Source organism: Hemitrygon akajei, chromosome 17 (assembly GCF_048418815.1).
Source record: "Hemitrygon akajei chromosome 17, sHemAka1.3, whole genome shotgun sequence".
In the NCBI taxonomy this organism is placed as follows: Eukaryota; Metazoa; Chordata; class Chondrichthyes; order Myliobatiformes; family Dasyatidae; genus Hemitrygon; species Hemitrygon akajei.
In genome coordinates, this window is record NC_133140.1 from 20,348,422 (window position 1) to 20,364,787 (window position 16,366).

Sequence of the window (16,366 nt, forward strand, 5' to 3'; positions counted from 1 at the left end):
ATGAAGCCCTCAAAACTGCTTCGGTACCTTGAGTCCAAGCACTCTGCACTTAAAGACAAACCCGTTGAGTTTTTTCAGCGGAAAAAATGTGAGCAAGCGGGACAGAAGCAAGTGCTGAGAGCCATGAAAACTAAATTGCGGAATAGACTGGACATGAGGAACCTCCCTCGAGTATTGCTGTCTCCCATCACCCCTCGATGGGACCGTCTTGTTGCAGGCTCCTACTGATTCAACGATATTGGTGTGTTGCAATGATTCTATATGTTTACATGAGGAAAATATGCGCTGTGTGTTTAATATCCAAATGTTACTTAAAATGTTATGATGTTATTGACTTATAAGTGACTTATCACTATATTGATGCGAGGAAAATATTGTTTTAATATTGTGTTTAATATTAAATTTGTTATTTAGAAATGAAATTGAGTGTATTAGCCACTTATAAGTGCCTTATAGTTGACTTACCACCTATATCCTGGTTGTCATTAACACCTCCCCCCGTTGGCTGATCCGCAAGAATATTGTCAATATTAAACCAGACCACGGTGCAAAAAAGGTTGGTGGCCCCTGCTTTAGAACATACAGTAGTTCTACCACTTGAATTAATTACTTTAGCTTTACTGATGAAGGAGTGTATAATTTCAAATTGTCTATATATATTTCCTCGGGGTTTGATTTAGAATTACGGAATCTATCATCAGTTGTTCTTCACATCCTTTTATACCCTCACGGCATCCCTTCTTCTCTTCTGTCAGTAAGTGAGGGGTGATTAGTTGCGAGATGCATGATGTTAGAATTTTATATAGAGTTTGTAAACAAGCCAATATTTGGAATCTCTTTTAAGCAAGAGATATGTTTTACCTTCCTTCATAAATTTGGGCACTTTTTTTGGGGATTTTTGAGAAAATTGTTCATATGTATGGATTAAGGCAAGTACAATTTTTACACCAATAATTATGAATATTATCACTGCTGGTACATTTCCAGCAGTAGTGTGGGTATTTTTATAACCATTTTTAAGCATATCCATTGTAACTTCAGGTGAGTGCATGCTTTCAGTCGTGTGTGAGTGCGTTTCTTGTCCTCCCTAATCCAGCTTGCTTCTTGATTGTGCATCACCCTGTTTGACCAGATTATTAGACCAAAAGTTAATTATTTCTGTGTTTGTTGGTAATTCTGTGATAGGGTTGGTGCATTTTGGTGCGTCATATTTAGTTTCAATGTCCTGTATAAACTTTTTTCATTGCCCTTGAACTGATAATTCTGTTTTCTTCAGCTGGTGCACTTCATATACTCTGTCTCTTTAGTCTGGCTCTGTATGCACTGAGCTTTTGTTTTAGTGTGTGTGAACTCGACAGTGCTCTTGTTAGCTTTATTGCATCCTTACTATTTGCTTTGCTTAGCTTTTCTCTTAACTTTCTCAATTATTATTATTTCTTTATTTTGTATTTACACAGTTTATTGTCTTTTGCACACTGGTTGTGTGTCCTGCTAGTGCGGTCTTTATTATTTCTCATTATTATTTATTATTTTTCATTATTCTATTATGAAAGAATAATATTGATTAATATAATTGTGGGCTGTCCCCAGCATGTACTTGGACTCTTCATGCCCACAAGAAAATGAATCTCAGGGTTGTATATGGTGAATTATTTGTACACTGATATTAAATTTACTTTGAACAAAAATTAAAGCCCAGACGCAATTAGATTCCACACTTCTACAAGTTAATTATCAGTGCCAGAGAGTTTGTTTGGCAGCAATTCAAAATTCACAGTGCCATTTGAGACTCTTCACGTAATGAAACAGGCCATGTCCAAATACATGAGGACCTGGGTAGTATCCAGGCCTGGGCCCATGGGTGGCAAGTACCTTTTGCCAGACAATGAACAATGAACAGTATGGCAGCATAAAATGGACGTCACAGTAGCATAGTGGTTAGCATAACATTTTACAGCACCAATGATCGGGGATCAATCCCCATTGCAGCCTGTAAGCAGTTTGTACCTTCTCCCCGTGACTGCGTGGGTTTTCTCTAGTTGTTCCAAGTCCAAGGATGTACTTGTAGGGTGTGGGAATGCCATGTTGCTGCTATAAGCACGGTGACACTTGTGCGCTGTCCCCAGCACGCATTTGGACTACGCTGGCCGTTGATGCATTGCATGTTTCAATGTACATGTGGCATTTAATATTAATATTATTTCCCCACTATTAATACGCTGGGTGTTACTGTTGACCAGAAGTTGGGTGGGAGCAGACACACACAGAAAGCTTTTTCAAGAGCAGGTCACAGAGAGGGAATCCTGTGGGATGTGACTCACCTCCTGACTTCCTAAAGCCCGTTCACCATCTACAAGATTCAAGTCTGGAAATATAATGGGATACTCTCCATTGTCTAGATGAATTCTGCTTCAGCAACTCTCATGAAACTAAAAGAGGACCTAATCTGACAGCCAAGAACACTCTTTATACATCACCTTCCAAACCCACGATTTCTATTGTTCTGGAACAGGGGTTCCCAACCTTTTTTTTGCCATGGACCAATACCAGTGAGCAAGGGGTCCCTGGACCCCAGGCTGGGACCCCCTGCTCTAGAAGAACAAAGGCAACAAAAACATGGCGATATTGTTACTTGGAACTCACACGCTATCTTGACTTGGAAACACATTTCTGTTCCTTCAGCATCACAAGATCAAAACTCTGGATCTCTGTCCCTATCCATACCCATTCCCATGGTTTGCAAAGCTTCAGGAAGTCAGCTCACCGCCACCTTCTCAACAACAATAAGACCATAAGACGTAAGAGCAGATTTAGGCTATTCAGCCCTATTGAGTCTGCACCATTATTCTATCATGACTGATTTATTATCCCTCTCAACTCCATTCTCCTGCCTCCTCCCCGTAACCTTCGACATCCTAGGGAAGGAAACTAAAAGCTGGCTGAGCTGTGAAGCCCACATCCTGTGAATGAATACAAGCATAGAAAGAAACCACTTCCTAACCTCAGCGTTTTTGACAAGTTTACTGGCTAAGTGCACAATTTCATGTACCCCACATCTCTAAGTGGCTCGATAAAAAAAGCAAGCAACTGGGAGAGCACCGTGGAGGTCTGCCCATCCCAGTGCTGCAGATGCTGGAAGCTGGAGTGACGTTTGCCCCTAGTGAGAGGCAACAGCCTCAGCACTGTTTCTGCTGCAAAGAGTGGGAGTCACATGACACGGCCAGTGTGGCTGTGGTTAAATTTGGGGTGTCGACTTTTCCCCTGTAAACTAGGATTTCCTGGCTGCCTCCGAGATCCTAGGGTCTGATACGACCACTTCCTTGGGATGTGTTCCAGCCTCACCCATAAGCCTGCGTGAGGAACTCGCTGTCTAATTAAGAGACAAAAAGACTGCATACCCAACGCTAGCTCCAATCAATGTTGTTGCGGGGGATTCTGTTAATTGACGTCACGCCAAGTGCATCTGTTCCACAATTTCACTCAGTAGCTGAAGCACTGACAGGAGCCTCTGCAATGCGATTATCACTGTGGCAGATTTTTAAACCATTTTTAACTGGATTGGACATTTTGGGTCAATAACATTTCATCACCACTGCCATCATAGAGAACATCCTCACATCAGGCTTGGTGTGGCATCCTCTCACAGTGTACAGACACTAGTGAAATGTCAGGTGGGCAGGAAGGGCCACTCGCTGTGGTCTCCATCATTGCAGCATTCCTATGTGTCCCGGACAAAGAAACAGGCAGGTAACACTACCCACCAGCAAACCGCCTTCTCCAAAAGCTCCCTTCTGGAAAACACTGTAGGGCTATTAAAACAAAAACCATGTCATCTTAAAATTTTCTTCCCCCAGGCAGTTAATCTGTTTAACCATTCTAGTTAGCCTCCCCGCCCCTCTATTAGCTCAGTCACTGAACTGCAAACACTTTAAACTACTTTTTTGTACAACGTAAAATACATTATGTAATTGTATTTATGCGTATTTTATTCCTTATCCGTACTTTAATCTCTATCTTTATTTTATACAATTCGTTATTCTTTATAACTGTTGAATGTTGTTGTTCTTTGTTGAATGTCATGTCAACACACCACTGCAAATCCCTAATACGTGTAAATGTATTTGGAAAATAAAGTTGATCTTTGATCCGAATCCGATGGACAGACAATGTGCTGACAAGCTAACCCCCTTCCCCTTGGAGGATGCTTCCTGAACTATGGAATGTTTTCACACTTTTTGTTTTGACTTAGTATTTCCAGCACCCGTGGTCTTTTGCCTTTTGAGGCTAGTGAGCAGATGAAAATTGGAAGGGTGGTTCAGGAGCATCAATGAGCAAACAGTTGATTCTGGCTGAGATTCTTCAGCAAGAGTCCCGCCAAAATCGTCGACTGTTTGCTCAGCAGGAGTCCTGCTGAAGGGTCTTTTCCAGAGATGCTGGCTGGCCTGCTGAGTTCCTCCAGCACTTTGTGTGTGTTGCTTGGATTTCCAGCATCTGCAGACTTCCTCTTGTTTGTGACCGCCCCCCTCCACGTCACCACCACAGCTCACCAGCAACACCTGGTGGCACCAGATGGACACTGCAGGAGCCTGATGTACCAGCAGGGGGCGGTAACTGCACTCTAGATTGTTTTCCATTACCCCCAATGGAGGAGATGCCAAATGGCTGCCATTTCACTATCACTGTTTTTATTCTGTCACACAAGGCCAAAACCATTCACCAATTTCTATTTTGTCTTTTGTGTTTCCTTGACTTACCTTTTCTGTAGTAAATTCAAAACAGTTCTGAATTTCACCACTAAAGCCAAGTGAAGGGTTAAAAATAGGAGTGGGATTGGCCTGAGCTGGTCACCATCTCCCAGAAACTAGCATTAGTGTGGGGAAAGGTCCAGATTGGTGGGATTAAAGTGGACAGTTTTAAATTCCTAAAATCTCCCCACAGTCTTCCTTCTCCCTGCTAATCCTTGACTGGGTTCCCTCTGCTGGTTACTCACATCCTGTAGGTTGCTTGTTTCATCTATCCTATACCTTCGATTATATCTACGCCATCTAGTTCCCCCATCTGCAGACTTAGTTAATAGCCCAGATTCTGGAACTGCTCAGGTTGTGTTTAACTCTAATATACTGAGCCGTACAGCACAGGCATTGTCCCTTTGGCCCAGCTGGTTTATGGTGACTGAGATGTCCATCCAATCTACTCCCTTTCCCCATGTCTGGTTCATAACCTTCTAACCTTTCCAGTCCATGTATCTGTCTTTTCAAAGTTGTTAATGTACCTGCCTCAGCCACTTCCTCTGGTAGCTCATTCCACGTATGGACTATCCTACATGTAGAGAGGTTCCAATTATACCTTTCCTCCATCACCTTAAAGCTCTGCCCTGCAGTTCTTCACTCCCCAGCCCTGAGAACAAGACAGAGTGCATTTGCCCTATCTACCTCCCTCAAACCATCACTGTAGAATCACTGTACTCCTTGTGTAGATCGCCCTGCAATGACATGGAGCCTCCTACCTCCAAGTGAACCTCAGCAGCTGTCCACACACTGACCCAAGCACGGAAAAGGCCCTTTGTCCTACAATGTCAAGTCAGGAATCAAACTGCACTAGCCCATCTGCTTACACAATGTTCACATCCTTCCATTTCTTGTATATTCAAGTACCTATCCAAGAGCCTCTTGATTGCTTCTATCATATTTGTCTTCAACACCAGACACCCATCACTCTCTGCGTGAAATCAAATGTCTCATTGATCCCTTTCACACTTACCCCCTCTCACCTGAGCCGCGTGCCCTGTGGTATTAGGCATTTCCATTCCGGGAGATAAATACTGACTGTCTATGCCTCTCATACTCTCATTAACCTAGTTTAAATGTCTCCGTATAGCACATGCTCTCTAATCCAGGCAGCATCCTGTTAAATCCAAAGCCTCTGTACCCTTCCTATAATGAGGCGGCCAGAGATGAATGACATACTTCAGATGTATAACTGGAGTTTTATAAATCTGCAACATAACTTCCCGACACTGCAACTCCACTCTACTAATAAAGGCAAGTATGCCACATGCCTTCTTTACCACCCTACCAACCTGTGTAGCCAGTTTCAGATCCATCTACAACTAGCTGCAGCTTGTGGATCCTGAATGGGTTTATTTCTGAGACGCTCCAAAAGCTTCTCCTTTCCTCTGCAACACAGCAACCTGGAATTCTGCAGGATAAGATTCCCAGTTTCAACTCTGCAACCCAGCCCCGACCATCGCAGGCAAATCCCTCCGCACCACTGAGACCACGCACGTGGAGTGCTGCCAGAAGAAAGCCACGTCCATCTGCAAGGACCCCCGCAACCAGGCCATGCTCTTCTCATTACTACCATCCGGCAGGAGGTACAGGAGCCTAGCTCCCACACCAGCAGGTTCAGGACCAGTTATTACCCTACAACCATCAGGCTCCTGGTCTTCACTCACCACTACTCTGAACTAATTCTACAACCTACAAAGACTCTTTACAGCTCCTGTTCTCTGTGTTATTTTTATTTCCAGTTTGTTCCCTTTTGCCCATTGATTGCCTGTCAGTCTTTGTTTGTCTATGTATAGTTTTTCATATAATTCTATTGAATTTCTTTTTTCCCGTAAATGCTTGCAAGAAAATGAATCTCAAGTAAGTGTATGGTGACATATATGTACTTTGTTAATAAATTAACTTTTAACTTTAAATCTTTGAACTTTGAACCAGCATCAAGGAACTAGACCAGTGCCTGAGCTTGATAGTTCACCGATCCCATAAAGTTCCTGACCTCCGAGCCATGTCTCTCCCAGTCTTCCACCTCTCCCTCTTTCAGACCTGTTCCATCAGGCCCACCCAGGGCACCTTCCATTACACACAAAATGCTGGAGGAACTCAGCAGGTGGAGAGGTGGAGAAGAATAAACTGTTAACTTCTCAAAGTTCAAAGTAAATTCATTATCAATCAACCATATAGAGTATGTTACCATATACTAATACATTTTCTAACAGGCATTTACATGGAAAAAGAAATGTAATAGAATTTGGTAATAGAATTGGTCATTTCGTTACCCGTTTCCTCCAGCCTAGATGGGGTACTGTCATGTTTTGTTTTCATGTTTCCACACTTTACATGCTTGCCAAGCTGAGATGTGAGGCTGAAGTTGATGAGGTGTGTCCATTCTCTGGGACTGACACTGCCCACTGGAGTATCCCCACACACCCCAGATCAAAGGTGAACTCTACATGTGTCATCGATAGAGTGAATACTCACTATTGCGCCGAGTCATTAAGCTGGTATTCACGGGAGCGGCTGAAGCATTCCACTACCCCAGAATCAGTCCAAATTCGCTTCATGGCGCCCAGCAGCTCCGGGGAGAATGGCTCTGTATCCTCCATTCGACTCACAACATCGCACACCATCTTGGCATCGGCCTGGGGGAGAATAAAACCTTTCAGTGCAAGACAGCAGCAAACCAAATCAGCAAGGCAAAGTAACAAGCTAATCACATTATGGGAAACGACAGAAACAGACCAATCAGATCATGGTAAGGGTGAGCAGTGAGCGAATCACATGGCGGGAAAGCAGTGTCAAAATCAATCAGGCTATGGTCAGGATGAGCAATGAGCCAATCACATTGTGGGAACGAACAGCATCAAGGCCATTGGGTCAAGAGAAGGAAGAGTAACAAGGTAATCACATTGTCAATGCTCTTCTGCAAGCCACTGCCTTTTCCCATGATCGGCAGCAGCCTCCCATTCAGAGAGCCAGAGATCGGGAATTGCTGGCCCAGTTGCCAGCCTAAATGGTGGGAGAGTCACTGGAAAACCATCAAAGGCTGGAACTCCGGGTGAGATTTCATCCTGAGCACAAACATCAAGTGAAGTACCACTAACTCAGAATCAACCTAACTGGTGTCCTAACTCAATTGTCAAAGGAAGGTCACCTCTGAAAAGCATTTATGCCCTCCTCTTGCTCTTTGGAGATTCCCTCCTGTCCGGTTTGTAATTTAATTCAGGTAATGTTTCCACTTACATTTCAAGCTAAAATTGCACGAGGCTTTACAGGTTGAAAAGCTTTGAACAAAGTTGCCAAAGAACATCAAAGCGCTTCACAGCATGAGTGTCTCGGTCTACTCCCAACCACTCAGCACTGACCTGGAAAGATGGGAGCGGTTCAGAGCAACAGGTTGTCATCAATACTCTGAGGACACAACCCCCATTGGTATTTCCTCGAAACAAAGTGGTATCATCTGAGAACTAGGTCTGCTCTTTCTCCCTCTTTACACACACACGCACACCAACATAACCGCACGTGCGCCAACACACACACACGCACAAAGTCTTTGAAATAAAGAGACAACGATGAGAGTAAGACAGAGATCAAAGAGACAGAAGTAAAAAGCCTCACTGACAGCGGAATGTAATCCAGCAGGCTCCGTACTGATCACCCTTTGGTGAAGGCATGTGATGACTAAGGAAGGGAATGTGATTTGGGAAATTTGAGATTGATCACTACAACACATTCTTCTGAGTAATATCACAATTACTCAGGAATTTCACAAAGTATCATTTCAAATACTTGGATGGCACAGCTAAGTGATAAACTGTATACCCCAAACAAATTGGAACTAAAAGATTATTATTTACTAAAGCACAGATTATTCAATCTAAAGATGGAATAAGCAATAGAATGAAGTACTAATAAACACAAGAGATTCCGCAGCAATGCACAGAAAGTGCTGGAAGAACTCAGCAGGTCAGGAAGCATCTGTGGAGAGGAATAAACAGTCGACCTTTCAGGCTGAGGTACTTCATCAGGACTGGAAAGAAAGAGGGAAGAAGCTAGAATAAGAAGGTGAAGAGAGGGGAAGGCATCCAAGCTTGCAGATGATAGGTGAAGGGTCTCGGCCTGAAATGTTGAAACGTAGATGCTGCCTGACCTGCTGAGGTGCTGCAGTGTTTATTGTCTGTTTAGCAGAATTACGTGCTGTATCTACAGAGAGCTTACTGCACAAACTTCACCGAAGTTTAAACAGAAAACATGGTTTGTGCATTAAGGACAGCTGACAGCCCATGTGTTCTTAAACAGACAGCAGCGATGATGGCAACCAGCTCAACTCCAGCAGTTAGCTGAGAGAAGAAAGCAGGAGCAAGCTGCTGCAAGTAACCAAAGAGAGAGAAATAACAATAGGTAAGGCATAGAGTTAATGGCGATAATGGAAGAAAATTATTAATTTATTCAGTGAATTTAAAGTCCATCAGGCACCAAGTTCTGGTAAATTTTTATGGAATGTATCTTCTCAATGTTCATCAAACTGAGATGGGGTTCCCGTAACAAGATTATCCAGGGAGGTCTCTGGCCATACTCCAGAGAGTGGGCTGGGAGAGGGAAAGACGAGCGTTGCTGTTGCCTTTCAAGGTGGCAAAGACTGGAGCTGGCTTGGTTTATCCTGGTGGCCTGACCTCTCCCTTGCTGAGGCCAAGCAGAAAGCTTCGGACATCTCATGCCTACCCCTTGAGGAAGAACCCACTCGGAACCAGCAGAAAATTGTCTCCAAGACCATCACTGACCTCATTAACTCTGGAGAACTCACACCCACTGCCACCAAAGTCATAGTTCCCCTATTCCACACTGCTCACTTCTACCTCCTACCCAAGATCCACAAACCAGAATGGAATTGTGTATCATACCAACTCCTGATCACTGGGTCGAGGGACAGGAGATGGAACTGAGTATCATACCAACTCCTGATCACTGGGTCGAGGGTCAAGAGATGGAACTGAGTATCATACCAACTCCTGATCACTGGGTCGAGGGACAGGAGATGGAACTGAGTATCATACCAACTCCTGATCACTGGGTCGAGGGACAGGAGATGGAACTGAGTATCATACCAACTCCTGATCACTGGGTCGAGGGACAGGAGATGGAACTGAGTATCATACCAACTCCTGATCACTGGGTCGAGGGTCAAGAGATGGAACTGAGTATCATACCAACTCCTGATCACTGGGTCCAGGGACAGGAGATGGAACTGAGTATCATTCCAACTCCTGATCACTGGGTCCAGGGACAGGAGATGGAACAGAGTATCATACCAACTCCTGATCACTGGGTCCAGGGTCAGGAGATGGAACTGAGTATCATACCAACTCCTGATCACTGGGTCCAGGGTCAGGAGATGGAACTGAGTATCATACCAACTCCTGATCACTGGGTCCAGGGTCAGGAGATGGAACTGAGTATCATACCAACTCCTGATCACTGGGTCCAGGGACAGGAGATGGAACTGAGTATCATACCAACTCCTGATCACTGGGTCCAGGGACAGGAGATGGAACTGAGTATCATACCAACTCCTGATCACTGGGTCCAGGGTCAGGAGATGGAACTGAGTATCATACCAACTCCTGATCACTGGGTCGAGGGTCAGGAGATGGAACTGAGTATCATACCAACTCCTGATCACTGGGTCCAGGGACAGGAGATGGAACTGAGTATCATACCAACTCCTGATCACTGGGTCCAGGGTCAGGAGATGGAACTGAGTATCCAAAGATCACGGATTCACAGATTTATTTTATTTGTCACATGTACATCAAAACATTCAATGAAGTGTGTTGTTTTGCATCAAATCATGTCAATGAAGAGTGCCTCAGTGTTGTTAAGTTTCTGGCTTTAAGACAGCATGTCCACAACTCACTAATCCTGACCTTAATCCTTTGAAATGTGGGAGGAAACCAGAACATCTGGAGGAAACCTATGTTGTCCTAGGGAGGACGTATGAACTCCTTACGGACAGCATCCCCAGTCTTACAGCTGGTGTTGTGCTACCTACTACTTGCCAAACCAGCCCAAATGTCTCCAACAGAAAAAGGGAACAGAAGGAAATTACATGAAAAATATGCTTTGGAGTAAAGAATTCAAAGCACTATTTCTGATACTATATTATGCATATTTTAAAAACTGTTCTCCAAGAGGGATACATCTTACATACAGAAAATCCCACAGCAACAGGGCAGGTAGAACAATATTGTGTGAAGGTCCCGGTTTTTACCCAGTGAGCTGAACACCCACAGCTGCCTTTGCTTCTGTTAGAACATCCACCCAGAACAATTGCCTGAAAAGCTGACACATGGCTTCTAACAGACTGTTTTCTGCTTTGTTTAACTCAACAAATCTACATTATCAAATTAAAACAGGGAATTTACAAAAAAACATCCATGAGACAAAGGGACAGGCCCTGCATAGTAGGTATATGGAGCACTTATGCACAAAGAACACCCTCGGTCAGGGCTCCCCAACCTGATCCCTTGGTGAATGGCAGGGGTCCATGGCATTAAAAAGGTTGGGTACTTCTGCCTCGGATGCTTGACAATGCACCTGGAAATGTTTATGGTGACAGATGGGTTGGTGAACAGAGAGTGTTTCATTGGCAAAAAGACCGAGTGGTGGGGTTGGGGAGATAAGGCAATTTTTCACTCGGCATCATTTTGTGATCTGGATGTGTGGTGGAGGAAGATTCAATAGGGAATGGAATTTCTATCCAAAAGTAAATGAAATGCTGGACTACAGGGAGATTGCAGGGGAGTGTTACGAATTGGATTGGTCTTTCAGAGAGTTAGCACAGGAATGATGGCCTAAAGGAGATTCTTCTGTGCAGCACCCTTCAGTGATCCCAAACCACAGAAGGCAGACTGATAATCACATTGGATACTGAATCTTTAAATGCCAATTGTCCAAGCACTGTGTGTGTGTGTGTGTGTGTGTGTGTGTGTGTGTGTGTGTGTGTGTGTGTGTGTGTGTGTGTGTGTGTGTGTGTGTGTGTGTGTGTGTGTGTGTGTGTGTGTGTGTGTGTGTGTGTGTGTGTGTGCGCACACAAGTATGGAATCTGGAAGCCAGGAATTTTCCTCCACTAATACCATTTTCATGCACAAATTAGCCGAATTAGCACACTCAATGGGCCAAATGGCCTAATTCAGCTCCTAAATCTTGTGGTGTAAAAGCAGGTTAACCGAGGTAAGGTTGCGCTGGTGATATCCGTATTCCCCATAACAGTGATGGTATTGCTGGGGCACTTTGTGATAGTCAGGCACTGATGTTTCCTCCTTTACTGAGTCAGTTAGGAAACAACCTAGAATCTTTATCGAGTATCATGCTACAACAAGAAAGAGATTTCATTAAGATGTTGTATTTGCGCCAATTTGAATGGACACTGCTGACATGGATAGCCCTGACATTACAGCGTTTTGAAACACCTTCTACCCATCACAGAATGTGCTTAAGCCAACAGGAAGTACTCCCGCCATCTGACAGGAGCCTCAGGGTTGTACTACTACGGGTGGGTGGCTCAGGACTCTGGGGTCGGGAGTCACAAGCATGTCTGTCACCAGCAGACAGGAATGATAACATATCAAAGACTCTGGAACAGGTACTGTATATAGATAGGAAGGGTTTTGAGGAATATGGGACTTGTTTGGATAGGTTCTCGCCTGGCATGGGCGAGTTGGACAAAAGGGCCTGTTTCCATGCATTCCGGAGTGGGCGTTCCCACAGCTGGAGCCAACTCCGGTGCAATTCTTCCCGGGATGCCTCCTCGCCTCACGCTCTCCTGCCATTAACCTCACTGATAAGAGTGCTAACTCACTGTCATTGGACCTTGGGGCCTTGCCTGCCTCTCTGAAGGCTCTCTGCCTAGCACTGCAGCCACTGTATGTATTGCTGGCATCAGTCTGCCCTGTGGAGTGTGCCTCCCAGTGCTGATACTCTCCTTAGGTCTGCCGGGCAGTGCTAGTTGGAAACTGTATGTGTTCTGCTTTCGTGCAAGATTTCAGGATAGACCCCTCCAGATGCTCTTTTCATTGACCAGTTCCATGATATTTTGTGGGGAACCTATCTGGGTTTTAGTTCTACTGACAGCACAGATTAGCACAACAAAAGACGAAATCCAAATCTTCGTGTTTCTGATCAGGTTTCAGTAATCTTGGATTACCGCATATAATGATCGCTGTGAGGCCATTTAATAAGATGTCAGAAACTGCGCTTTAGTGGTATCCATGTTGTTAAAAAAATGTTATTTTGGTCAACAACTTAACTGACTTTAATGATGCATTCTCTGTATGTCTGTGAGAGCCCTCAGTTACACTGACATTTTTATTGCTGCAATTCAGCTCATTTCCAGTTTTATTTCTCACAAGGTTTGTATGTCTTATCTCAGAATTTCTGCAAAAGTGAAAAATAATAGAAGAATATTGGATGAGAAAGCGTTGAGAGGCAACACCGGCAACAAAATACCTGCGCCATATCAAGTGGTACAAAGCTTGAAGGAAAAAGCTAGATGTCTGTCGTTGTGCTCCATGGGAATGTGGTCTTATTAATGCTTCAGATTCAGGGGACTGACACAGAGCACTGGACAGGCTGCCAAGACTGAGAATACCACTCGATCCTGGACTGCCACCTGGAAGAACTTACAGAGGCACTGTCTTTGAGCTATGTTGTAATGGAGGCTTGGAATAGCATCACTATCAACCCATCTCCATGGCAACCCAGGCCTCATCCTATCATAGTTATTCCATTTGTTCTACTCTTCTCTCCCTCCACCTTCTCTGCAATTTAAACTATCTGTTATTTTTCCTCTTTCCCTCGTACGACAAAGGGTGTTTGGCCTGAAACATTAACTGTTTCTTTTTTCATGTGTCCTTCTGCATGTTTCCAGTGTTTACTGTTCTGTTTCATTCTGGAATAATCAGCAGCTCTGGACAAAAATTAAGCTTAAATGTAGAGATGAGTCTGTCTGAAAGCATTCTGCAAAGTACTAATATGTTGATGCCTTCTGAAAGGAGGTCATGCCAAGTGGCTATTCCTTCACAAGCACCAAGATGCTAGGTTACTGGGCAACAGATAAGGCTGAAGTAATGGATCATGGGTAACATCCACCTGATGACCAGCTGGTCACAGTGAACAGATGGTGAAGGGTTTTCAGTACATGATACATAACAAACACAAGAAAATAGGATCAGGAGCAGGCCTTCTCAACCCTTCAAATCTTTCCCACCATTGAATCACCATGGCTGATTTACCCCAAGCCTCAGCTGCTTCCCTCCACGGTCCTCAATCCCCCAATCTTTCAAAACTTTATCTACTTGTTCTTTAAATACTTCTAATGATTTCACCTCAACAAAGAAGAGAATTCTAGAGACTCACTACCATTTTGCCAAAAGAAGGTTGTCTGTGCCTTGACTTTAACTGACTGGCATTTTATCTGGAAGCTAGACCCCTCATTTGATATTCTTCCCCAGGCCCCAAAAGCAAAGCTGTGAATTGTGTTGTATTGACTGCGAGAACGTGGTAAATGTGTGCATGTAGCTGAATGAACTTGCGGCGAATCGAGCCCGTGAGACGCTCTCTTTTTGTGCAGACTTTCAAATTGTATGTTTGCGCCTCAGAGGGACAGCTCATTGCTCCTGCTCTGTAAGATGCCCAGCATTACACTGGGTAACGCGACTCAGTAAAAACATTTCATCCTGCTACTCCATTGTGGTTCTTGATCCGCACACACGTAACAAACACTACTGGAATTGCCAACATTGCACAAAAGATTTTGGGATGCCTGCATCTGTGATTGAATCCCTCTTGCCGGACAGTCTCAGAAAGTAGCAGCCATTGCCCGAGTTGGGAGACTCCACACCATTCATTGTCAGTCGCGTGCCCAAGAACTTCAGGTGCCCCCAGCGCATCCTCAGATTTTGTTGGTCATTGACCCCTCAAAAAACAAAGCATTTCACTGCTGCGACTTGGAGAGTTTTGGCAGCTTGCTTGCTCAGTGATAATGAGGTACTGATACGGTAGTGTATCTGAGTGATATTGGTCTGAGACTAAAGAATCATAAGACAATAAGACACAGGAGCAGAATTAGACCATTCAACTCATCAAGTCTGCTCCTGCATTCCGTCATGGCTGATCTTTTTTTTTAATTGATTTTTTAATGCATTTTCTACAACACTACAAAAAAAACCCCAAAAACAAAATAGGAAATTAGTACAGTGCAAGATAAATAAATTGTATAAATAAATAAATACAATAGTAATATAATACAAAATAAAATAATTGAAAAAGCACCCAAGTTGAAGTCGTGTAAAGTTAGTGTCCACCCCCAACACCACAAAAAAACTCCAGACCAACCAAAACAAAATGTAGAAAATATAAATCAGAACATTCAAACCCCCAAAACTGTAAATACAATTGAAAACAGAAGATAATAATGCCTACTACCAAAAAAAAGCTGAAAGCAAGGGACTTTAAAAAAACACTTAATTAAAAGGAAAGTTATGAAAATACTCAATAAAAGGTCCCCAGATCTTATGAAACTTTATATCCGAATTAAGAATTGAATAATGAATTTTTTCAGGGTCTAAACAGGACATGATATCATTAAGCCATTGAGCATGCGTGGGTGGGGCAACATCTCTCCATCTAAGGAGAATTAGGTGTCTAGCCAGGAGAGAAGCAAAAGATAATATTCAACATTTAGTCTAACTCAAGCGTATATCTGTCTCACCCAAGAAACCAAACAGAGCAATTAAAGGGTTAGGTTCTAAGTGGCGATTCAGAATACAGGATAAGGTTATAAAAACATCTCTCCAAAATTTCTCTAGACTAGGACAGGTCCAATAGATATGATTAAGAGAAGCCTCGCCACTTTTGCATTTATCACAAAGAGGACTAATATTAGGATAAAATCGAGATAGTTTAGATGGTTGATCTTTTATACCTCTCAACTCCATTCTCTTGCCTTCTTTGATGCCCTGACTAATCAACCTCTATTTTAAATATGCCCAACAAAGTGGCCTCCACAGCCATCTGTGGCAATGAATTCCACAGATTCACCACCCTTTGGCTAAAGCAATTCCTCCTCATCTCTGTTCTAAAGGGACATCCTTGTATTCTGAGGTTGTGTCCTCTGATCCTAGACTCCACAACTATAGAAAACATCCTCTTCCCATCCACTTTATCTAGGTCTTTCAGTATTTTAAGGGTTTCGAATGGAACCCATCTCATTTTTCTAAGCTCTAGCAAGTACAGACCCAGAGCCATCAAATGCATTAACCCTTTCATTCCTGGGATCATTCTCATGAACCCTCTTGTGAATATTCTCTGGACCTTCTCCATAGAACCATAGAACATTACAGCACAGAAACAGGCCTTTTGGCCCTTCTTGGCTGTACCGAACCATTTTCTGCCTAGTCCCACTGACCTGCACCCGGGCCATATCCCTCCAAACCCCTCTCATCCATATACCTGTCCAAGTTTTTCTTAAATGTCAAAAGTGAGCCCGCATTCACCACTTCATTTGGCAGCTCATTCCACACTCC

The 16,366-nt window shown here is 43.6% G+C and overlaps 1 protein-coding gene across 3 annotated transcripts in view; it reads right to left on the reverse strand.

The window, feature by feature from the left end:
- Window positions 1-16,366, reverse strand: part of gnao1a (guanine nucleotide binding protein (G protein), alpha activating activity polypeptide O, a) — a 276,918-nt gene that overhangs the window by 73,543 nt on the left and 187,009 nt on the right. For all 3 annotated transcript variants that reach the window (XM_073069773.1, XM_073069771.1, XM_073069772.1), the window contains exon 4: window positions 7,266-7,426. In XM_073069773.1, coding sequence (XP_072925874.1) covers window positions 7,266-7,426 — 161 coding nt within the window. The remainder of the gene's footprint in view (window positions 1-7,265; window positions 7,427-16,366) is intronic.